The sequence below is a fragment of the Lycium barbarum genome, chromosome 8 (assembly GCF_019175385.1).
Source record: "Lycium barbarum isolate Lr01 chromosome 8, ASM1917538v2, whole genome shotgun sequence".
NCBI classification, from domain to species: domain Eukaryota; kingdom Viridiplantae; phylum Streptophyta; class Magnoliopsida; order Solanales; family Solanaceae; genus Lycium; species Lycium barbarum.
Window position 1 is genome coordinate 108,043,408 of NC_083344.1, and position 25,931 is coordinate 108,069,338.

The following is a 25,931-nucleotide window of genomic DNA, read 5'->3' on the forward strand; positions in this document are numbered from 1 at the left end:
GTGATCTTTTCTTGAGGCATGTATGACTCGGTCGTTGAGGATGGCTTCTACTACCCTTTTCCCATTTGCTTATAGGCCTCGAATACTGGGTATTGTGAGCTGGCTGCGTGAAGGGTCTTCTGTGTCTTCTCGAAAAGTCTTCAAAAGACTGACATGGAACACAGGATGAATCTTCCACCAAGCTGGGGTATCCACCCGGTATGCTACCTTCCCAATGCGCCTCTCAATGGACAGAGGGCCAATGTATTTTTGCAACAGGCGGGGGTCATGGACCCCTGCAAATAGGTATCTTTTTGGGATCTTCACCATCACCTTGTCCCCAACCTGATATTCCACAAAGCGACGATTCTGATCAGCATGTCTCTTCATCCCCTTTTGTGCCTTCACTAGATAGCTCTGCACTATCTCTAAATTCTGCTTCCATTCTTTCGAGAAGCTAGCTGCTCGTGGAGATTTGGCCATGTTTGGCGCATTCACAGTGTGTGGGAGTAGCGGTTGCTGCCCGCTAACAATTTCAAAAGCGCTCTTGTTTGTGTTAGAGCTCTTTTGAGTTGAAACACAGTTGGGCCGCATCCAATAGCTTCACCCAATTCTTCTGCGAGCCAGTAACAAAGTGCCGCAAGTATTCCTCCAACATGCCATTGAACCGCTCCGTCTGACCATCGGATTGCGGGTGAAAACTCGAGCTGTGACTCAATTTAGACCCCAAGCACTTAAAGAGCTGGGTCCAAAAGTTGCTGGTGAAGCGAGAGTCGCGGTCACTAACAATATCCTTGGGCAGACCCCAATATTTGACAACATGGGTGAAGAAGAGTCGAGCTGTATCCTCTGCTGATATATACTTGGGTGCTGCAATAAAAGTAGCATACTTAGAAAATCGATCAACCACGACCAAGATAGTCGTGAGATCTCCAACCTTGGGCAAGTCGGTGATGAAATCCAATGAGACGTTTTCCCAAGGCCTCTTTGGGACAGGTAATGGCTCCAACAGGCCCGCTTGTGTCAAGCGGCCAGACTTATCATTCTGGCATACTAGGCAAGTCTTCACATACTGAGCGACATCATCTGCCATCTAGGGCCAATAATATGTACGGCGTAGCAATGCCATGGTACGTTCTTCTCCTGGGTGGCCTGCCCATAGAGTATCGTGACATTCCACCAGGAGAGTTTTCCTTAAATCTCCTCCTTTAGGAATGTAAAGGCGGTTTCCTTTTGCCTTCAGGAACCCATCCTCCATGTAGAACTGGCGAGTTTTTCCTTGACCTGCTAAGTCGACCAAATACTGTGCCGAAGGGTCCTTGGTGAGAAGATCCTGGATTTGATCTTTTATGGTGGTAGCCACCTCGCTCCCCCTAAGGGTGGCAAGCAGGCATACCGATGCTAGATCGGCCCTGCGGCTCAGTGCATCCGCAACATGGTTAGTCTTCCCACTTCGGTATTCCAGATTGAAGTGAAATTCCGCTAGAAGTTCTTGCCATCTGGCCTGGCGGCCATTTAGGTTTGGCTGGGTCATGAAATGACTGACAGCCGTGTTATCCGTCTTCACCATGAATGGGGACCCCAGAAGATAGTGCCTCCAAAGGCGCAAGCAATGGACGACAACCAATAATTCTTTCTCGTGAGCCGCATAGCGCTGTTCCGCATCCTTCAATTTTCGACTCTCGTAGGCCACCGGGTGCCCCTCTTGTAGCAAGACTCCGCCTAAGGCGTAATCAGAAGCATCTGTCTCTACTTCGAAGGGTTTGGTCAAGTCGGGCAAGGCCAAAACAAGGCTACTAGACATAGCCACTTTTAGTGAGTTGAAAGCGTCTGCTCTCTTTGGCGACCAGTCCCAAGGTGTGATCTTCTTGAGGAGTTCTATCAGTGGTAATGCAATGAGAGAGTAGTTCTTGACGAACCGTCGATAAAAGTTGCATAGGCGAAGGAACACCCTCAAGGCGTGGATATCCTTGGGTGGTGGCCAATCTGTGACAACCTTGATCTTTTGTTGGTCCATCTTGATGCGACCTTTTTCAACAACATGCCCGAGAAAGTCGATCTGCTTTTGGCCAAAGGAGCATTTGGACAGCTTTACATACAGTTTATGCTCTCGCAACCGAGTTAGGACCTTCCTCAGGTGCTCCAGGTGTTCGCCCAACGTTTTGCTGTACACCACAATGTCATCCAGGTATACTACCACAAATTAGTCAATGTATTCTCGAAAGACCTGGTTCATTAGAGTGTAAAACGTGGTCGGAGCATTGGTCAAGCCGAACGACATGACCAGGAAGTCGAACGAGCCATATCTTGTCACACATGTCGTCTTGGACTCGTCTCCTTCAGCAATGCGGACTTGCCAATAACCTGTCTTCAGGTCTATTTTGGTGAACACTGTGGCACTGTCCAGTCTATCAAACAAGTCCGCCATTAGTGGTATGGGGTACTTGTTCTTCACGGTGATCTTGTTGAGGGCCCGATAGTCAACACAGAGCCTTAGGGTACCATCATGTTTCTTTTGGAATAGCACAGGCGACCCATAAGGTGACTTGGAGGGCACGATGATCCCCGTGTCTAGCATCTCCGCCAATTGTCTCCGAAGCTCGGTGAGTTCGGGTTGTGACATTCTGTAGGGTGCTCAGGCAGGTGGCTTCGCACCCGGCACCAATTCAATTTCATGATTGACCGTCCCCCTAGGCGGGAGTCATTTCGGCATATCTTGCAGCATGACATCTTCATACTCCTTCATGAGCTCTTTCACAGGAAATGGAATGGGGCCTGAAGAACGCTCAATTTCTTCAATGCAAAGAGTAGCTAGGAATGTAGGCTCTTGTCGATGGACTCCCTTCTTCAACTGCAATGCAGAGATATTTCCTGAGGCCATCTTTATGGTTGTGCATGGGATAATGCAGGGTTTGGCCCCGTTTGCTCCCATCATCAGAAGCATATCCGCATAGGGTATGGGAATGATGTTAGTTTGTCTCATGAATTCCAACCCCACTATCAAGTCGAAGTCGTCAATGATCACTACTCGCAAGTCGAACTTGCTTTCATAAGGACCCATCTTTACCGGCACTCCTTTGGCTATCCCACCCACCAATTGGGGTGGAGAGTTGATAGCCTTGACGCGACCCTTACCCTTTCCAACAACTAGGCCAAGGTGTTCTGCTTCTGTGGTAGCCAGATAGTTGTGCGTATCACCCGTGTCTATCATGGCCCTAATAGGTTTGCCATTTACTCTCAAGTCGACAAACATCAAGGTCTTCTCCTTTCTGGGAGGAGGCCCGTTGCCTGCCTTTGTCTTTCCCTTCGTGGCAGTTGAGCTTGGGTCTTTCTTTTTGCATAGGCCGGCACTGGTGCTCTCTGTGGCATTGGAAATGGAACAAACAAGTGCATTGAAGGCACCTATTGGTTCTGTCTGATCCGCATCATCCTCATCATCGTCCGTCCCATCATCCAGAATTTGATGGGCGTTCATCTGTGCCTGTGGGAATTCATTGTTCCAATGTGGTCCGCCGCAATGACGACATCCTGAGGGGGGCTTCCGCCCCCGATCATTATTATGAGACGCAACACTATTGCTGCCTGAGGAGGAACCTTTAGATTTGGTTGCACTACGATCTCCCCCACTTCTGCTGGGCCCAGTAGTATAGGTTTGGCCCCCTTTGAATCCCCCACGGGATGGGGGTTGAGGTCTATCCTTTCGAGCATCCACTTGGTAGTCATTGAGGCATTCCGCCGCTTGGATGGCTTTGGGCAAAGAATCCACCCTTTGTCTTTGTATTTCCATGCGGGCATAGGGTTTCAAACCTTCCATGAACGTGAAAAGTTTGTCCTTGTCGCCCATGTCCCTTATGTTCAGCATGAGTGCAGAGAACTCGCGGACATAATCTCGGACTGACTTCGTTTGCCTGAGTTCCCGAAGTTTCCTCCGTGCATTATACTCGACGTTCTCGGGGAAGAACTGTAAACGAATGGCTGCTTTTAGTTCTTCCCATGTCTCAAGAGCATCCTCACCTGCCTTGATAGCTTCATATTTCACACACCACCAGATTTTGGCGTCACCTTGTAAATACATGGCAACAGTTGCTACCTTCTTGGGCTCTTCCAGTTCTCCCACAGCATCGAAGTACTGCTCGATGTCAAAGATAAAATTTTCCACTTCTTTTGGCGTTTCGAGCACCCTGATAGGGTTTTGGTTCAGGAATCTTGAGTTTCTGGGGTGCCGGGGCAATGTTTGCCGCGCCCCCAATAGGATTGCCCCCTCCTCGGAGTAGGCCTTGTAAGGCAGCATTGACAACATTGAGCTGGTTAGTCAAATTGTCGATGGTTACTTGCATGGCAGTCATTCGATCTGCCTCCTGAGTCCTATGGGCTAGGTCCTCATCTCTTTGTGTGGCAGCCATCTGCGCGGCTACATCAGTGTCAGTAGCAATATTTACAATGTCTTGTTCGGCCTGCCGCATCCTGCGGTCCAGGTCCTCCACTCTCTCAGTCACTGGTCGAAGTCTGTTAACCGTCGTTTCCAAAATCAAGAGGCGGTCTCCATGGTTCACCATGGTCAGAAAATGATGACAATAGCAACGTGTTCCCTCGTCCGATTTCGAGCCTAAGCTCTGATACCAACTGTTACGCGGCGCCTTCCTAAGACTTCTTGGAAGGGCGACGTAAGGCTAAGCAACCGATGATTCCAAGGTTACTGTCCACCAACCGGGGTTCCCTCCGCACGCTAGACGAGACTATAAGTGCCGTACGGGAAAACCAATGTCAAGAGCAATTGAGAGAACAGAAAAGTGAATTGAGAATGAGAAAGAAAGAGAGCTTGTTTGCATTAATGAAAATGATTACAATGAGAGCAAGCGGTGTCGAGGGGGAGAGACACCACTACAGAGAATTGATTGCTTGCTTGAAAGTTTTGATTGCTTGATCCCCCCTAATAATGCTTTAAAAATAAAAACCCCAGTCATAGAACTAGACATGGATTTGCTAGAGAAACACAACCAAAAATACATAAAGTAAACTACTCTATAATTACAACAAAAGAGACCTAACTAGAGCAGGTCCATGTGCACCCTCGGTCGGGGCACTGTCATGCGCGCAGGGCACGGTGCGCGGGCACTGGGCGCTGGGCGCGGGCACTGTAGCAGGGCTGCATTGACACTGGGCGCTGGGCACGCGTTGGGTCACGGCCAGCGCAGGGGCGCGCACGAGGGACATTGATGGGGTGACATAGGCAGAAGCAACCTTGTCACTTGGGGCGTCCGAGACCACGGGGCCGTCCATGGCGCTAGGCGCTGAGAGTCTTGCCATGGCGCCATGGGGCGCGCCAAGGGGTCATAGGGCATGGCTGGAAAGCCGCCCATGACAATACACATGCGGGCCGACAAGGTCGCTACAACATCAAGTATATCTCAAAGCCGACAAGGCCATCAAAACATATCAAGAAGTCAAAACAAGGACGACAAGGCCATACATAATATTTACATATCCCACAATGTCCATGAGCCTCTAGGAGTATACCTATGAACATATATTACACCAAAAGAAAAAATACCAAAAGATAGCAAGCCCGGAGTAGAGGTACTTGCTAGCACCGCTGAAGCTGGGAAATCCTACTGTGGTTGCTCTTCAACAAATCTGTCAGGACTTGCAGCACGAAATGCAGCATCCCGTGCAAAGGGACGTCAGTACGGATAAATGTACTAAGTATGTAAGGCAGGAGGATAACAACACAATTAAGATAAAATGGACATTAGTATAGGCAAAAGAAAAATCCAACATCTGGAAGTAGCACAAAATGCAATGCATGATAAAATCATTTGTATGCTCATATGTATATATATATATATATATATATATATATATATATATATATATATATATATATCTGTATCTAATAAATAGTATCCATGCCCGGCCGTAAGGCTTGGTGTCATATATGTAAAATCATGCCAGGCCATAAAGGCTCGGTGTTATCATCATTAGCCCGCGTCCGGGCCTCCCACGTCCGGGACAATATCATAACATGCCCACTGCAGTGGTGTGCGCATCTACGCGCCATGCCCGGCCGACTATAGCGCGGCACGGTGTAGTAAAATAGTGCAATACATGTATATATAGGTATATACCATTATTGGGCTGAACTGAAAAAAAAAAAAAAAGGACTGCGCAGAGTTCCGCTTTCCTTCCGCGATGCGGAAGGAAAGCACATAGTTCTGAGGGCTTCCGCTTTTCTTCCGCGATGCGGAAGGAAAGCGCAATTCCCTGGAGTTTTCTGCACAGAACTCTGTTTTCCTTCCGTAGCACTGTTCTGAGGCTGGTTTTGAATGAGAAAACCAAGGATCTGATTCCTGGCCTTTCAGGGTGACATAAGGTCGTTAACCCCCGAATAGTTTATGGAATTCATCTCGAGTCCAAAGGAATAATCGATAACGACGAATGAAATAATGTCTTAAAACCAATCAAACAACAAGACCTTGAGATTGAAAATACAAGCATAGGAATGAAGTGGCATTTGTTATGGAACGCTCATAATTATGTACTAATTGGATTTGTGCCAAAGAAAGAGGGAACGAACACCTTACATACCTTATCCGTCGAGCCACCACTTAAGAATTCCTTATATCGACGCTTGCCCTTCACCCGAGCCTATATATATATCGAGAAAGATATCATTAATCACACCTTCATCATAAATCCATCAACTTATAAGTATTAATTGTGGAAGACTAATTTTCCTATTTCCCTCAACTCATAAGCACCCATTTATGGAAGTCCAATTTGGGGTTACAAAAATTTGGACAACATTTCCCCTATATCGTCGACTTCTTCCAAATACCCAAAACAACTCCCAAACAATACCAACAACATCAACAACAACATTCTTAACATTCTACAAGACAAATATATGTATTTTCACTCAAAATCTTCTTCAAACCTCAATCCATAAGCCAACAACATCAATACAAACTACAACTCTTATTCTTGTAACTATTCCTTAATCAAAGTTAATAAGAAAAAGATTCAATGATTCATACCTTATTTTTCACTAAAGTGGCAAGATCTTCAATACCCACTTGTTTCCATTCTAGCTTTAACACAAAACGATATGATACTCGCGACTATACATTGTCCGGACTCCGATTAGCACTCTAGAGCTTAAAGTTTTGCTCAAATCTTCACTTCTATGTGAGATTTAAGAGCCTTTTTGGAGCTGAAATTTCTAGAACATTTTAGAGATTTTTGGATGAGAAAAGTGAGGGTTTGACCCTTTTTATAGGGGCTGGGCCGCAGACTGTAGCAGTGTTGTTTTTGCTTGTTGGCTCAGTTTGTAACGTCTATAATTCTCTACTCCGATGTCCTATCAACGAGTGGTTTGTTGCATTAGAAACTAGACTCGACGAACTTCATCTTAGAATCTTGAAACACCTTAAAACTCCTAATATTCATGGAGATATACCCCTCCAAAGTTGACTAAAAATCCTGTTTCAAATTTTTTCGACACATTTAATTTTCTTAATTTGCTTGGTCCCCGAGTCTTCCATATATTATTATATGAACTCAAACCCTCGTAACCATGAGATGAATGTGCCACGTCTAGACTTAACCAACTAACGCCCAATAGATTCCACGTTCGTGTTTACGAGGTGTAACAGAAAAGCTTGTAAGTAATCATGCAGCATTCACACCAAAAGGAAAAAATATAACAGGAGTTAAATAGTTAAAAAAAAATTACTTCACTCGCCAAATAGTGACTTCATCTCAAGGCGCCTACTCATGCTAACAGAATCGTTGCCTATTTTAAATTTGCCATACCATTGTCTGACTTGGTCAAAACTCAGCCTTTTATGGCCCGTCATCACTACAATCACCTCATTTATATTAATTTACCTACTCTGTAGTACCTGCATAGCACTTAACCAGTTTTACAATTTAAGGTATCGGTGGATTGAAGCTTAAAAGTTTACTATTAATTCTTATTGGTTGTAATTTTTCAAGACAAACATACCATTCTCAGAACTCTAGGCAAGTACATATGTGATTGCACTATAAAATCTAACTATTTGTATACTTGAGAATTTAGTATAATATTGTTCAATAAACTCCAAGCCCGTACATCAGAAAAGCTTAGAAGTAACAGAAGCCTATCTACAGTTAAGTATGGAGGTCAGATGGTGTTTGCATGGTCATTTTGATAGTCGGGTACTCTCATCATATAGTACTGTTATGAATTTATTGTACAGCCAGCTATTTCCGTGACATTAATAATAGTATTAGAATGAGCCATGCAACAACTTTATAGGGATGGGTGATATTATATGCCACTTGACCACTTCTTACTGATACATTCAGACGGAATAGAAAAAGACTGCAATTTTTAAAAAGCTATATGATCAAAGCCATGTGAGACTCCCCCTCCCTCTCCCACCTCACAAGACCCATAGTCCATAACAACAGCAGTAGTTAAACTAGCTCAACCACATAACAGCAAATTAAGGCATCAAGATCTGATGTTTAATCTTAAGACACATTGAAGAATATCTGCTTATTACATTTTTAGTACATAGCAAATCTTTATCACTAAATACAAGATTAAATGATGAATAACAGGTCTTTGAAGTCACATGAGGACATTTAAAAACTTGTTATCAATGGTTGAATAATGAATGCATATAGCAACCTGCACCAGACAGTATCTGGATAAGTAAAAATGACATCATAATCACATGTAGTTGTACCTATGGGACATACCCAAATTGGTAGGGTGGATATGTCAGCATGAACAACTAATAAGTCGTTGTGACAACAGGTAAAGAATCACTCTTGATTTAATCATTGAGGGCCAAGAAGAAACTACTGGCTTCATCGCCAATGTATTCTGAAAGATTAGTCAGGTTCTAGTACAGATTGCGGATGATAGATCAGTAATTTGCAGTTCTGAAGCTACATATATAGACATTTTTGCACATAGTAAAGAGGCGAATGGAAATCCAACCGGGGAGCAGTAACCTCTTATCTACTAAATAGTCCGTTGAGAATGAATCCCCGGTATAATTGAGTGAGCAAAAACAGATTGACTGAAAATGAAATAATTCTTTTCTAAATTTATGGCCTGGGAAATTTTTCTAAATTTATGGCCTGGGAAATTTTTTCTCTAGAAGGCATGTAATAACCATGTTCCTAATTATTACTGCTTTCTCATATTAGTTTAATATTTCAGCAAATGTAGTTTAATGATTCAGCGTGTGGGTTATGATTGTCCCAGGACCAAGATAACTACTGTTGGATTTGCCAAAGATTTATGGAAGGTCAGTATTCCAGTAATCTCATGTGGTTGACTTCCTAAGTCTTTTGGTAACTTTCACAACCCCGTATTAACTTATCAGTAGTTGAGTACATGTATCTTCAGTCTGAACACTGAAAAGATAAGATTAACAAAAACAATGTATTATCAAATACAAAAGAAATAATTTATTAAAAAAAAAAAAAACTTGGTCTACGTAGATGTGGTTTTAAGCAGGAAACTATGTGTTGTGCCATCAATGTATTGCTAAATCAAAAGAAACTTCCTCCATCTTACAGCAACAAGTTGGGGAGCAAATAGATATAGCTGCCACAATAATGTAAAGCAATCAAGTCCACCGGCATGCTTTCTTAGACTGAAATTCGGTCCCACACTGTTGGGATGCTACTACAAATAAATAAACGTACTTCTCTGGCGAATCACTATATATATAAGTCAGAGAACTCATTTACAAAAGCAAGTTTCTTTCTTCACGCTACATTTCACTTGAAGCTTGTTTCAATTACTTGTAGCTCTAAAAGTTGAAGAGAAGTCCATCGATCATGAGGAATCATCTCAAGACAATCTTTCATCATGCTAAACACAATATTCTTCTCCGCCAAGGATCAACTGCAACCACTTCATCAGCATCAACAAAGTTAACAGATGTTCCCAAGGGTCACATGGCAGTTTATGTTGGAGAGAACCACAATAATAAGCATAGGTTTGTGGTTCCGGTCTCTTGCTTGAAGCATCCTTCGTTTCAAGACTTGTTGAGGCATGCAGAAGAGGAATACCGATTTGATTATCCAATGGGAGCACTTACTATCCCATGTAGTGAGACTGCATTTCTCTGTGTCACTTCTCACTTGCATGTCATTACCAATTAATAAAGGCGGAGCAGAAGTATAGTTCTTCACTCTGTAACATCCAGTGGCGGAGCCACACTATGCCGAGGGTGCTAGGTGTGGAATTGGCCAAACAAGTCAATTCTTTTGTTCACATAGTCGTGATGTAAGCGCTTACCTCATCATAGGAAATTCATTCCTATAAATAGGTAGCTTATGGTTCATTTGTAAGATATCATTAAGATCATTTGCTATACACATCCCAAGAGAGAAACAATCTAAGAGAAATACTCTTAGTGAAAGGCCTAAGTAAGAGAAGGTCTTTGAGAGAATTTTCTGTGGTAAAATTCTTGAGTGTAATTGGGATTGGGGTTGTGAGGTTGAGTGTTGTAAACACTTGTAATATTTCTTCTTTAATAAGATCTGCAGCAGCAACGTGGACGTAGCTCTCACATTGAGGGTGAACCACTATAAATTTGTGTGTGCTATTTATTCTTCGCTTACATCACGGCGTAAGTAGGTTCTGTCTAAGGAGGTTGGTATTTAAGTGGTCCAGCTGTGACCCTCCAATCTTTCCTGGGAACCTGCTTACAAAGGTCGGATTTGGGATTTAAATCCTAACAACTGGTATCAGAGCAACAGGTTGTGTTGTGATTTAGAAACGATGAGAGGCGAAGATGGTACGACGCACGGCATCGGTAAATTCGATGGTACAGATTTTGCGTTCTGGAGAATGCAAATTGAAGATTATTTATATGGCAGAAAGCTTCATGAACCTCTGAGTCCGAAACCAGAGGAGATGAAGCAAGCAGATTGGGATCTCCTCGACAGACAAGTTCTGGGAGTCATTCGACTGACGCTGTCGAAGAACGTTGCTCACAACGTGGCAAAGGAGAAGACCACCGCAGATATGATGAAGGTATTGTCTGACATGTATGAAAAACCTTCGGCAAATAATAAGGTATTTCTCATGAAGAAACTATTTCATCTAAAGATGATGGAAAATGCTCATGTTGCTGCACACATAAATGAATTCAATACCATTGTAAATCAATTGTCATCGGTAAAAATTGATTTCGATGATGAAGTACAAGCTCTAATTTTGTTGGCATCCCTACCAAATAGTTGGGAGCCAATGAGAGCAGCGGTTAGTAATTCTGTCGGCAGTGACAAACTAAAGTTCAACGATGTTAGGGATCGTATCCTTGCCGAGGAGGTGCGCAGGACAGATTCGGGAGAGGCATCGACGAGTTCTGCTTTTAATGTTGAAAACAGAAGCAGAAATTATGACAGAAACTACAACCGAAATAGGGGCAGATCGAAGTCAAGGAATGGCAGGGGTCAATCCAGACCAGGACGAACACATGAGTGTTGGAACTGTGGAAAACCAGGTCACTTCAAGAAGAACTGCAGGGCGCCAAAGAAGGAGGACAACAAGGGGGCTGGAATCAACGCTGCTACGGAAGACATTGGCGATGCGTTGTTGCTATCGGTTGACAGCCCGATAGACTCTTGCGTGCTTGACTCAGGAGCGTCCTTTCATACCACCCCACATCATGATATAATGACAAACTACGTGGCTGGGAATCTCGGCAAAGTTTATTTAGCCGATGGAGAGCCGCTAGATGTTGTTGGCACGGGAGACATTAATTTGAAGATGTCAAATGGATCCTCGTGGAAGATTACAAAAGTTAGACATGTTCCAAAGCTGATGCGAAACCTGATCTCAGTAGGTCAGCTTGATGATGAGGGATATGATCTCAATTTTGGTAATGGGTCTTGGAAGGTGGCGAAAGGTGCTATGGTAGTTGGCCGAGGAAAGAAGATTGGCACTCTCTACATGACGACTAGCTGTCGTGATACTGTTGCTGTGGTTGACAACACAAAGAAGACAGATTTGTGGCATTGTCGGCTGGGGCATATCAGCCAGAAGGGGATGAAGCTGTTGGTGACAAATGGCTTAATTCCGGAGCTGAAGACGGTGGACCTTCATACGTGTGAGAGCTGCATTCTCGGAAAACAAAAGCGAGTAAGCTTCTCAAGTGCAGGCAGAGAGTTGAAGGTCGAAAAGCTGGAATTGGTGCACACAGACGTGTGGGGACCTACCACTGTACCCTCCCTTGGAGGATCACACTACTACGTGACCTTCATTGATGATTCAACCAGGAAGGTATGGGTTTATTTTATGAAAAATAAATCCGATGTGTTTAGTGTATTCAAAATATGGAAAGCCATGGTCGAGAATAAAACAAACCTCAAGTTGAAGTGTTTGAGGTCCGACAACGGCGAAGAATACACTGATGGTGATTTCAAACGGTACTGTGCCGATAATGGGATCAAGATGATGAAGACTATTCCTGGAACGCCGCAACAGAATGGAGTAGCCGAAAGAATGAACCGAACGTTGAACGAGCGTGCTCGGAGTATGAGAATACACTCTGGACTGCCCAAGACATTCTGGGCAGATGAAGTCAATACCGCGACCTTCTTAATTAACCGAGGACCGTCAGTTCCCTTGGATTTCAGAATTCCAGAAGAAGTCTGGAGTGGCAAGAAGGTAAATCTTTCATTTCTGAAAGTGTTCGGTTGCTTATCATATGTTCATAATGATGATACGGCTAGAAGCAAGCTTGATCCAAAATCAAAGAAGTGTTACTTTATTGGCTATGGTGACACCGAGCTTGGGTACCGATTTTGGGATGAACAAAATCGGAAGATCATCCGAAGCAGGAATGTTGTCTTTAACGAAGAGGTACTGTACAAAGACAAGCTGCAAAAGAATTCAGAATGTCAGGACAAGGAATCGGAAATAGTCGATTTGAGGGACTTTCCGGCACCTGAGCCGCAGCCAGGTACAACCGAGGCAGAGGAACAAACAATCCGAGAAGGTGCTGATGAAAGTGCTGATTCTGAAACAAATGAACAGACGCCAATCACAGAGCTGCGTAGATCATCCAGGATCAGGAAGCCGCTTCACAGGTACTCTCCATCCCTCAACTACATTCTACTCACTGATAGAGGGGAGCCGGAATGTTATGAAGAAGCAATGCAAGTCGATGAATCGACTAAGTGGGAGCTGGCAATGAAGGATGAAATGGATTCACTATCGGCAAATCATACATGGGAATTATCCGAGTTGCCAAAGGATAAAAAGGCATTGCAAAACAAATGGGTTTATCGGATAAAGGAAGAACCCAATGGAAGCAAGCGTTATAAAGCAAGGCTGGTTGCAAAGGGATTTCAACAGAAAGAAGGCATTGACTATACGGAGATCTTCTCTCCCGTAGTCAAGATGGTGACTATCAGAACTGTTCTTGGGCTGGTAGCAAAGGAAAATCTACATCTGCAACAGATGGACATGAAAACTGCATTTCTTCACGGTGATCTAGACGAGGAAATCTACATGCGACAGCCGGAGGGATTCAAAATCAAAGGAAAGGAGAATCTGGTGTGCAAACTTCAAAAGAGTCTGTACGGAATAAAACAGGCTCCAAGACAGTGGTATTTAAAGTTTGACAGCTTTATGAAGAAAGCTGATTTTTCAAGGTGCGAGGCAGATCACTGTTGTTACTTCAAAAAATTTGAAGACTCGTACATGATACTGCTACTCTATGTCGACGACATGCTAATCGTAGGAGCAAACCTACAGGAGATTGATCGGTTGAAAAAAGGGTTATCGGAAGAGTTTGCAATGAAGGATTTGGGAGCTGCAAAGCAAATCCTTGGGATGAGAATCGACCGAAGCAAGGAGGGCATCAAACTCTCACAAGAAGAATATGTGAGGAAAGTTATCAAAAGGTTTAACATGCATGATGCCAAGCCAGTCAGCACTCCCTTGGCTGGACACTTTCGGTTGTCAAAGGATCAGTCGCCGACAACCGAGGATGAGAAGAAGCAGATGGACAAGATACCTTATACATCTGCAATCGGTAGTCTTATGTATGCAATGATATGTACAAGGCCAGACATTGCACATGCAGTGGGAGTTGTCAGCCGATTTATGAGCAATCCGGGAAAGCAACACTGGGAGGCTGTGAAGTGGATATTCAGATATCTGAAAGGCAGCTCGAGTTCAGCTCTGTATTTCCGAAAATCAAAAACAGGATTGCAAGGGTATGTTGATGTTGACAACGGTGGTGATATTGATAGCAGAAAGAGCACATCCGGGTATGTTTACACCTTCGGAGGTACTGCAATCTCTTGGGTTTCCAAGTTGCAAAAGATAGTAGCTCTCTCTAGTTGTGAGGCTGAGTACGTTGCTGTGACGGAGGCCACAAAGGAAATGATGTGGCTACAATCTTTTCTGCGGGAATTGGATCAGGACCACGAGGGAAGTGTGCTATATTGTGATAGCCAAAGCGCCATTCATTTGGCAAAGAACCCGGTTTACCATGCTCGAACGAAGCACATACAACTCCGGTACCATTTCATTAGATCGGCTTTGGAAGATGGAGCGCTGGTGCTTGAGAAGATCGCAGGGAGTCAGAATCCAGCAGACATGCTGACAAAGGCAGTGACGATAGACAAACTGAAGTTATGCTCAACTTCAGTTGGCCTGCACGAAGTATGAAAGTAGGAAAGAGCTGCTGCATCGATCAAAGTGTGAAGACAAATTAAAATTAGTCTTCAAGTGGGAGATTTGTTAGGTGTGGAATTGGCCAAACAAGTCAATTCTTTTGTTCACATAGTCGTGATGTAAGCGCTTACCTCATAATAGTCGTGATGTAAGCGCTTACCTCATCATAGGAAATTCATTCCTATAAATAGGTAGCTTATGGTTCATTTGTAAGATATCATTAAGATCATTTGCTATACACATCCCAAGAGAGAAACAATCTAAGAGAAATACTCTTAGTGAAAGGCCTAAGTAAGAGAAGGTCTTTGAGAGAATTTTCTGTGGTAAAATTCTTGAGTGTAATTGGGATTGGGGTTGTGAGGTTGAGTGTTGTAAACACTTGTAATATTTCTTCTTTAATAAGATCTGCAGCAGCAACGTGGACGTAGCTCTCACATTGAGGGTGAACCACTATAAATCTGTGTGTGCTATTTATTCTTCGCTTACATCACGGCGTAAGTAGGTTCTGTCTAAGGAGGTTGGTATTTAAGTGGTCCAGCTGTGACCCTCCAATCTTTCCTGGAAACCTGCTTACAAAGGTCGGATTTGGGATTTAAATCCTAACAGAGGCTGTTCATCCGAACCCCCTCGGCGGAAAAAAATACTGTTTTTACAAGGTTAAAATTATTTTTTATGTATATATAGTAGATGTTGAACCCCCTTAGGCTTCTTCGTATGTTTACTTTTTTATATTTTGAACCCCCTCGGCAGAAATTCTGGCTCCGCCACTAGTAACATCATGTATAATTGTAGGTTAGAAGTTTACTATTTCATAGATTACTGCAATCCTTACTTTCCCTGGATCTTGGATATATTTTCTTGCAACTCTATGTCCAATTCAATATAACAATGCAAGAGTTGTTTATGCCAATACATCAGCGTGTCATTAACCTCTTTTTTATGGTTTCCCACCCGGTGCTCGATACCTGCACTGGGGCCGACTAAATTCAGATTCATGCCATGAAGTCCACAATGGAGGAGAAAACCTCTCCCTAACAAAGGCGACTCCATACCTGGGGATAGAACCCGAGACCTAAATTCTCTAATATTGAGGTTGAAAAAGAATCCCTAATATTGATAAATAACAGATTCTGTTGTAGTACATGATATATAGGCCTTTCTTCCATTTCATTTTAGCAACAAGGCAGTGTGGAGACAGGAAAGAGTTGAATAACATTGCTAAACCATATAACAGCAAATTAAGGCATCAAAATCTGATGTTTTATCTTACGACACATCAAAGAATATCTGCTTATTACATTTTTATTAGAAAGCAAATATTTATCACTAAATACAAGATTAAATAATGAATAACAGGTCTTTGCAGTCACATGAGGACAAATTAACAACTTGTTATCCATGGTTGAGTATTGAATGCATATAGCAACCTGCACCAGACAGTATCTGGATAAGTAAAAATGACCTCATAATCACATGTAGTTGTACCTATGGGACATACCCAAATTGGTAGGGTGGATATGTCAGCATGAACAACTAATAAGTCGTTGTGACAACAGGTAAAGAATCACTCTTGATTTAATCATTGAGGGCCAAGAAGAAACTACCGGCTTCATCGCCAATGTATTCTGAAAGATTAGTCAGGTTCTAGTACAGATTGCGGATGATAGATCAGTAATTTGCAGTTCTGAAGCTAGATATATAGACATTTTTGCACATAGTTAAGAGGCGAACGGAAATCCGACCGGGAAGCAGTATCCTCTTATCTACTAAATTGTCCGTTGGGAATGAATCCCCCATATAATTGATTGAACTAACTGAAAATGAAATAATTTCTTTTCTAAATTTATGGCCCTTCTCTAGAAGGCATGTAATAACAATGTTCCTAATGATTACTGCTTTCTCATAGTACTTTAATATTTCAGCAAATGTAGTTTAATATTTCAGCATGGTGGGTTAGCATTGTCCCAGGACCAAGAGAATTACTGTTTGATTCGCTAAGATGTTATAGAATGTAAGTGTTCCAGTCAATAATTTCATGTGTTGACTTCTATGTCTTTTGGAAATCTTTTGATAAATATCATAACCCCATATGAAGTTATCAGTATTTAGTACATGTATAAAAGAATGGAGTAATTTATAATAGAATGGGTCTACGTAGAAGTACGCGGTTTTGAGCAAGAAACTATGTCCTATGCCGTCAATGTGTTGTTAAATCAAAGAAACTTTCTCTATCTTACAGCAGCAAGTTGAGGAGCAAACATATCTCTGCCCCAGTAATGTAAAGCAATCGAGTATGCTGGCATACATTCTTAGTGATAATTTTGGTCCCACACTGTTGGGATGCAACTACAGATGATTAATGCTACTACAGATAATTAATCAACAAACTTCTCTGACGAATCCCCATATATATAAGTCAGAGAACTCATTTGCAAAAACCATAAGCCTCTTTCTTCACACTACATATCAATTAAAGTTTGTTTTCAATTTCTTCCAGCACTCTTACCACATAAAAGTTGAAGAGAAGTTCATCGATCATGAGGAATCATCTCAAGACAATCTTTCATCATGCTAAACACAATATTCTTCTGCGGCGAGGATCAACTGCAACCACTTCATCAACATCGACAAAGTTAACAGATGTTCCGAAGGGTCACATGGCAGTTTATGTTGGAGAAAACCATAATAATAAGCATAGATTTGTGGTTCCTGTCTCTTGCTTGAAGCATCCTTCGTTTCAAGACTTGTTGAGGCATGCAGAGGAGGAATACCTATTTGATTATCCAAGGGGGGGCCTTACTATCCCATGTAGCGAGACTGAATTTCTCTATATCACTTCTCACTTAAATGTCATCACCAATTAATAAAGGAGTGCAGAAGTATAGTTCTTCAATCTGTACCATCATGTATATTTGTAGGTTAGAAGTTTACTAGTTCATAGATTACTGCAATCCTAACTTCCCCGGATTTTTTGGATATATTTTCTTGTCACTCTATGTCCAATTCAGTATAACAATGCAAGACTTGTTTAAGCCAATATATCAGCATTTCACTAACCTCTTTTTTATGGTTTTCCACCCGGTGCTCGGTACCCGCATTGGAGCCCAACTAAATCCAGATTCGCGCGAAGAAGTCCCACATCGGAGGGGTAAAGCGCTCCCTAACAAAAGCGACTCCATACCCAGGGCTTGAACGAGACCTCAATTCCCTACTATTGAGAAACAACAGATTCTGCTGTAGTACATGATATATAGGCTTTTCTTCCAATTCATTTTTGCAACAAGGCAGTGTAGTGTGGAGACAAGAAAGAGTTGAATAAGACACTCAAATACCAGTAAGAATGAAACATTTTGACTGAACAGAATGTAAATCCTTCTGTTAATTCACATCTTAGGGAAAGTTCAAGAAAATATCAGCATTTAAAACGTGCTTACAATTTCTAACTTTTGTTTGACTGTCGAAAGCATCTTAGTAATTTGTAGTTTTAAATCAGAGTCTACTGAACGGCGGAATATGCATTTCAATGTTTTATCTAATATACAAAATAAACTTGTGCTATTAATATTTAGCTTAAAGGAAGGCACAGCTTCTTTTCGTCTTCCATATTGCTTCTGCATAACTTTTAAAAAACAGTCACTCTCAAACTTATTGTTGGAATATCTCAAGTTATATTCTGCCTGCAGATACAGAAATGAGGCGGAATATAAGAAGTAGAACTAGCTTAACCTCATACAACAAATGAAGACAAAAATGTCTGATGCCTTATCTTAAAACTAGCTGAATCAAATCTGTTTAGTACTTGTTTGGTACAACAAATCTTCATTACTTAAGATTACAAGAGTAAATGCATGAATAACTTGTCTAAAAGAAGCAACAGCAATGGCAACTTATGATCAATGATTGATTAAATATTAGAATTTAGATGCATATAGCAATATGCACCAAATAATACTCAGATAATCCAACATGCATGTGCTCTTGATGAAGGGTAGATAAAGACATATCCAAAATGGTAGGGCAGCTATGGAGATCAAAATAAACTACTATTATTGTGAAAACAGGAAAGAATCAATCTTGATTGAATCATCGAGGGACCCAAAACATAGATATGTCACAATTCTTAAATAAAGAGCTGTTGAATGGACTAGTAAAACTAATAATTTGAGGGGCACTAATTGACAAAGCAGTGATCTTTTCCTATATTCACTTGCAACTAACTGACATAACCTTTTTCTTTTTACAATGGTGGTGTTCAGGGCAGCTTGGGCACATACTAATTGGTAGAATATTACCAAATGGAAGCAAATAGTAACTAATTAATCAACTAAGTTCCATTTATTCACCAAATCTGTTACACCTCGGATTTTCGCACGTTAAAGTCGCATCATGAGTTAGTCGACGTAAGTTCAAAAAGAAATTTTGTTGAGGATAAAAGGGATTGATTTTATTAATAAAAATGGTTACAAGAGTCTATAAATAATATTAGTAAGTGGCGGAAGATTTGGAGGGTGAATGTGTCACACCCCAACCTTGGGGGGTGTGGCCGGCACCCGGCACCCGAAGGGCCGAGCGAACCAACTGTGATTTCTGAATTCTGTAACGTGAATCATAGGCCGACAAGGCTGCTGAATAACAATTGTAAGAAGTATATCATAACAACCTGCAAGCAGAAAAGGCCTAACAACACATATATGCATAATCAGGGCCGACAAGGCCACAACTAAGAAAGACAACTAGTCAAAAGGCCGGCAAGGCCAAACACAATACCTGTACACTGACTGATAGTCTGTAAGCCTCTAAGAGCACTAATACGCATCAACTAGTCGGGACAGTGGCCCCGACGTACCCATAGCCATAGTCTGTATATATATATATATATATATATATATATATATATATATGTATATGCACGCATCCTATTTAATGACTCTGACCAGCAACTCCGGAGAATGGAGTGCGAACATCCCTGCTGAACTTAGGTATCCTACTGAGAAAGGTACACCAATCTGTCTCCCGTACCTGTGGGCATGATCACAGCGCACAAAATGCGTCAGTACGAAATATGTACCGAGTATGTAAGGCGGTAAGCGTAAACATAACATAAGCATAAGAGATACGGATAATCATGGAAAGAGATCTAGAGACAACCTGAAACTCTGAACGAGGCCACTGAGGGCGACCATAATCATAACATAAATGTAAATGCATGCCCGTAAAATCATTTCTCACTGTGGAGGCATATATCATATCATATAACAATAATAAATCCCTCTGTGGGGTGAGCTCATCATCATAACATCATCTCTGCCCAACTGATCAGTGGCAATGCACAGCTACGTGCCTACCCGGCCTCCTACAACACGGCTCGATAAAGAAAGAAACATGTCTAGGTGCACATATAAGTGCCTACCCGGCCGACTATAGCGCGGCTCGGTAATGAAAATAAATACATATATATAGGTGCAATGAAAGACTGACCTCAGAAGAAATATCATGGAAAGAGTCGGGGTGACCTATCGTCGTTATCCTCCGACTATCATTATTGTCGCTACGTTTATCATTATTTGATCATTAGGCCAAAGAAGTAAAAGTACAAGGAAACATCTTGTTATGAATTATTCACGAAGCCAAAGTCTCTTATGAAATATGATCGACACAACTTTTATCGGAAAGAGTGTGCCAACGAGAGGTTCGTCACCTTGGAGCAATAGACAAGAAGAGAAGGATTAACTTAATTAAAGGAAGTACAATCAACTCAACTTTGATGTGAAGAGTACCATAACTAATATCATTCTTTGTTCGATAAACAAGAGGGATACGAAATGTGAAAGGTACTTCAATACAAGCTATTCATGAGAAAAGGGAAAGCTTAACCATTTTGGGACATAATCGACGCAAGTTGAACGGAAAGTCTTTTAATCGATAGCCAAAAGGAGATGTGGACCATAATTTGGTACAAGTCATAGATGAGTATGTATCAGCTCAATTATCATGGAACGCGATCGATCCAAGTTAGCGGAACAATTTTTTTTCAATGAAAGGTCATTTGAAATCTAGTCATGCCACAAAGAGAATAGAAAGCCCTACATACCTCGTAGATGGAGTTATATATGTTTCCCGAGTCCTCGAACGCCTTACGAACGATCTCCTACATAATACGGACTATTCAAGATCAAAACCAAGGTCATAGCTTATAGAAATCTTCATTTAGATATTTAATCGAGCAACTCATGGGCATGAATTTATAGGCCCTTTTTGTAGCAAAATTTTCCCGTAAAACGCTACCAAATTCTACTTTTCTACTTCTCCTCTTCAATATGATCTCATCCATATCACCATAACTCCAAACAACGCAACAAAACCATATAAAACAGCCCAACAAATAAGCTAAGTTCATGAAAGTTTCATAAGAATATAGAAGAGCTTGTTCTATGGGGTTTTTCACTAATTTCTATAATCAATTACTTGTAGAAGTTCAAAGAGATCAAAAGGAAGTTAAAATATACCTTACATCATGAAAATCACTTTAAACCCCAAGTTACTTCAAAGCAAGATTTTCCTCCAAAAGGTGAAATAGTGAAGAAATCACAATTTCGAAGTTGACATGTTGTTCTTCATGTTAAAGTTGATATATTTGCTCTTGGTTTGGATTGAGATTGATGGAGAATTAATTGGAGAGGGTTTGAGGGTTTTCCAAGTCGTGGATGGTGAAAAAATGAAGAAACAATTCGTGAAGAGGGTGTTTTATATAACTTAAATGAGCAGCCACCGACCTAGAGCACTGTTCCCGCGACAGTTTATGTCCCTGGACGGAAATGTGAATTTCTCTCTACTTCGATGTCATATCGATAAACGGTAAAATGCGCTGGAAACTAGACTCGTAGACCTTCGATTTGGTAGGTGGATCACCCCGTAACTCCAAGTAGATTGAGAGAAAAGCTCCGAGACATCTGACCCAAATTTCAGTGAAATTTACAAACTTAACTTGCGACGCCCTTTGTCAACTTCCGTATTACAACTCGATTGACTTCCAAACTTAACAAACGACCATTATACGATTAAAAACTTCACATTATTATTTTCTTAGCATGTGAAGAACTCCTAATCTCACCCAAAAGTACAAGTTATCATATTCCCAACTTGCCGACTTTTGACGAAACTCATGCTTCTTTGATTCATTCGCCCTCCAAATCTTCCGCCACTTACTAATATTATTTAGAGACTCCTGTAACCATTTTTATTAATAAAATCAATCCCTTTTATCCACAACATAATTTCTTTTGAACTTGCGTCGACTAACTCATGATGCGACTTTAACGTGCAAAAAAAAATCCGGGGTGTAACATAATGAATCACAGAAGCATGAGTTTCGTCAAAAGTCGGCAAGTTGGGAATACGATAACTTGTACTTTTGGGTGAGATTAGGAGTGCTCCACATGCTAATCAAGTAATGATATTAAGTATTTGAATTGTATAATGGTCTCTTGTTAAGTTTGGAAGTCAAACGAGTTGTAATACGAAAGTCGACAAAGGGCGTCGCAAGTTAAGTTTGTAAATTTCATTGAAATTTGGGTCAGATTTCTCGGAGCTTTTCTCTCAATCTACTTGGAGTTACGGGGTGATCCACCTACCAATCGAAGGTCTACGAGTCCAGTTTCCAGAGCATTTTTTCGTTCGTCGATATGACATCGGAGTAGAGAGATATTCGCATTTCTGTCCAGGGACATAAACTGTCGCGGGAACAATGCTCTAGGTCGGTGGCAGCTTATTCCTTTTTATATAAAAGACCCACAAATCAGATTGGAACCTCATTTCTCTTCAAAGAACAAACCCTAAACACTTCCTATACTCTCTCAAACATTTCTTCATCAATCATAAGCAAATCCAAAGGCTAATCAAGTAACTTTAACATAAGGAATCACGTGGTAATCGTAGAATCGTCGTTTCTTTGTTGTTTCGCTTTTCGAAAGAAATCTTCAACTTGAAGAAATCTCTGTTTTGGATTGACTCTGGGAATCTAAGGTATGTTTTATCCTCTAAATCATCTCCTTATGATTCTCCAAGTGTTTAATCTAAGAAATTTGGAGGAAATCCCATGTATATGAACCATACAAACTAGTATGGATGAAATTGATTGGTTGAGCTGATTTATGTGGTTTAAATGTATTTTCTTGGAGTTGTGAAGGTATGGATGGATTGATAAGGAAGAGTAGGAGTAAAGGAGAAGAAATATGGTAGTCTTGAATGAAGGAATTGAACTACAAATGACCCTACGAACTTACGCCCACAAGTTGTTTGACGAAATGTCTCATTGAGTATTTCCATAAGCTATGAACTTGGAATTGATCCCATATTGGTCGTATGATGTAGGAAATCATTCGTAAGACGTTCAAGGACTCGAGAAAATGTATATAACTCCATCGACGAGATATGTAGGGCTTTCTATTCTCTTTGTGGCATGACCAGATTTCAAATGACCTTTCATTGAAAAATTATTCCGCTAACTTGGATCGATCACGTTCTATGATAATTGAGCTGACACATACTCATCTATGACTTGTACTAAATTATGGTCCACATCTCCTTTTGGCTATCGATTAAAATACTTTCCGTTCAACTTGTATCGATTATGTCCAAAATGGTTAAGCTTACCCTTTTCTCATGAATAACTTGTATTGAAGCACCTTTCACATTTCGTATCCCTCTTGTTTATCGAATGAAGAATGATATTAGTTATGGTACTCTTCACATCAAATTTGAGTTGATTGTACTTCCCTTAATTGAGTTAATCTTTATCTTCTTGTGTATTGCTCCAAGGTGACGAACCTCTCGTTAGCACACTCTTTCCGATAAAAGTTGTGTCGATCATATTTCATAAGAGTTTGGCTAACTTTGGCTTCGTGAATAATTCATAACAAGATATTTCCTTGTACTTTTACTTCTTTGTCCTAATGATCAAATAATGATAAACGTAGCGACAATAATGATAGTCGGAGGATAACGATGATAGGTCACCCTGACTCTTTCCATGATATTTCTTCTGAGGTCAGTCTTTCATTGGACTTATATCTATGTATTTATTTTCATTACCGAGCCGCGCTATAGTCGGCCGGGTAGGCACTTATATGTGCACCTAGACATGTTTCTTTCTTTACCGAGTCGTGTTGTAAGCGGCCGGGTAGGCACGTAGCTGTGCACCTAGATGTATTTCTTTCTTTACCGAGCCGTGTTGTAGGCAGCCGGGTAGGCACGTAGATGTGCATTGCCACTGATCAGTTGGGCAGAGATGATGTTATGATGATGAGCTCACCCCATAGAGGGATTTATTATTGTTATATGATATGATATATGCCTCCACAGAGAGGAATGATTTTACGGGCATGCATTTACATTTATGTCATGGTTATGGTCGCCCTCAGTGGCCTCGTTCAGAGTTTCAGGTTGCCTCTATATCTTCACTCTTGTTATTTATATCTCTTATGCTTATGTTAGGTTTATGCTTATCGCCTTACATACTCGGTACATATTTCGTACTGACGCATTTTGTGCGCTGTGATCATGCCCACAGGTACAGGCAGACGGATTGGTGTACCTTTCTCAGTAGGATACCAGAGTTCAGCAGGGATGTTCGCACTCCATTCTCCAGAGTTGCTGGTCAGAGTCATCAAATAGGATGCACGTGTGTATATATATATTATGAGTATGGCTATGGGTACGTCGGGGCCACTGTCCCGACCAGTTGATGCATATTAGTGTTCTTAGAGGCTTACAGACTATCGGTCAGTGTACAGGTGTTGTGTTTGGCCTTGTTAGCCTTCTGACTATTTGTCTTTCTTGGTTGTGGCCTTGTTAGCCCTTATAATGTGTATATGTGTTATTGGGTCTTTTTCTTTTGCAGGTTGTTATGATATACTTTTTACTATTGTTATTCAGCGGCCTCGTCGTCCTATGATTCACGTTACAGAGTTTAGATATCACAGTTGGTTCGCTCGGCCCTTCGGGTGCCGGGTGCCGGCCACACCCCCAAGGTTGGGGTGTGACAAAATCCATTGTCCCTCTCTGATCTTTAGGAAAATTCTTTACCTCAGTAGATTTCCATAACTCTTATTTACGCTCCTTCATCAATTGGCTTAGTTCCTATATATAAGAAATGCCATACTTAACTCGTACCATAATTGCTTATATAAAGCTTATATTAATGAGCAGCAATTGCTGCTGCAAATACAATGAAATTAGTGCAGCACCCGCGGAAATATGAACTTGCATTACAACCAAACAAAAAGGGCCCATGTGTATCATCTTAAGTATTGAGTACATGTATCTTCATCTCAAGGCTGAAAAGATCAAGAGCAGCAAAAGCAATAAACTATTTTCGAAAAAAAGAAAAAATAAAGTTGAAAAGAAAAGACTTAAGTCTACGTAGAGTACACGGTTATGAACTAAGAAAAATGTGCTACGTCAGAAATGTATTGTTAAATCCAATTTTATCCTATCTTTGTGCAGCTACAAGTTGGGAGGGAAAAAAAAGCAACTGAGACCACTGCTGGGATACTACAAACAATTCAAGTAACTTCTCCAAAACTCCAACTAATCTCTATATATATCAGAGAAATCATTCGCAAAAAGCATAAGATTATTTTTTTCTCAAGACATATATCACTTGAAGCTTGTTAAAGTTGGAAGAGAGATCCATCTATCATGAGAATTCAACTCAAGACACTCTTTCATCATGCTAAACACAATATTCTTCTCCGCCAAACATTAACTACAACCACCTCATCAGCATCAACAAAGTTAGCAGATGTTCCCAAGGATCATGTGGCAGTTTATGTTGGAGAGAGCCATAATAATAAGCATCGATTCGTGGTTCCAATCTCTTGCTTGAAGCATCCATTGTTTCAAGACTTGTTGAGGCATGCAGAGGAAGAAAAAAGATTTGATTATCCAAGAGGGGGCCTTACTATCCCATGCAGTGAGACTGCATTTCTATGTATCACTTCTCACTTGAATGACATTACCAATTAACAAAGGAGGATTACAAGTCTTGTTCTTCAAGTTGTAACACCACGTATATTGTAGGATAGAAGCTTACTAGTTACTTAATAGATTACAACAGTCCTAACTTTACCAGGACATTGGATATATTTTCTTGTAATATCTCAGTTGTTTAAGCTAATACATTGCTGTAAGGCATCACACTATCCTCAATTCCCTATTATTAGAAAACATATCCAATAGGTGGAAGGAG

The 25,931-nt window shown here is 41.2% G+C and overlaps 1 protein-coding gene and 1 long non-coding RNA gene across 2 annotated transcripts; one reads left to right on the forward strand and one right to left on the reverse strand.

The window, feature by feature from the left end:
* Nucleotides 1-9,236: 9,236 nt before the first annotated feature.
* LOC132605246 (auxin-induced protein 15A-like) lies at nucleotides 9,237-10,374 on the forward strand. Its single transcript, XM_060318454.1, has one exon. It carries the CDS (start codon nucleotides 9,823-9,825, stop codon nucleotides 10,147-10,149), a length of 327 nt encoding a protein of 108 aa, XP_060174437.1. The 5' UTR covers nucleotides 9,237-9,822; the 3' UTR covers nucleotides 10,150-10,374.
* Nucleotides 10,375-17,313: 6,939 nt separating this feature from the next.
* LOC132606607 (uncharacterized) lies at nucleotides 17,314-21,377 on the reverse strand. Its single transcript, XR_009569996.1, has 3 exons — nucleotides 21,190-21,377; nucleotides 20,775-20,831; nucleotides 17,314-19,702 (listed from the first exon to the last, which is right to left on the reverse strand). It is a non-coding gene; the product is annotated as an uncharacterized LOC132606607 (long non-coding RNA).
* Nucleotides 21,378-25,931: the final 4,554 nt, after the last annotated feature.

Excerpts from the sequence above, each read along its gene's own strand:
- LOC132605246 (XM_060318454.1), top strand. The coding sequence starts at position 9,823 with ATGAGGAATCATCTCAAGACAATCTTTCATCATGCTAAACACAATATT.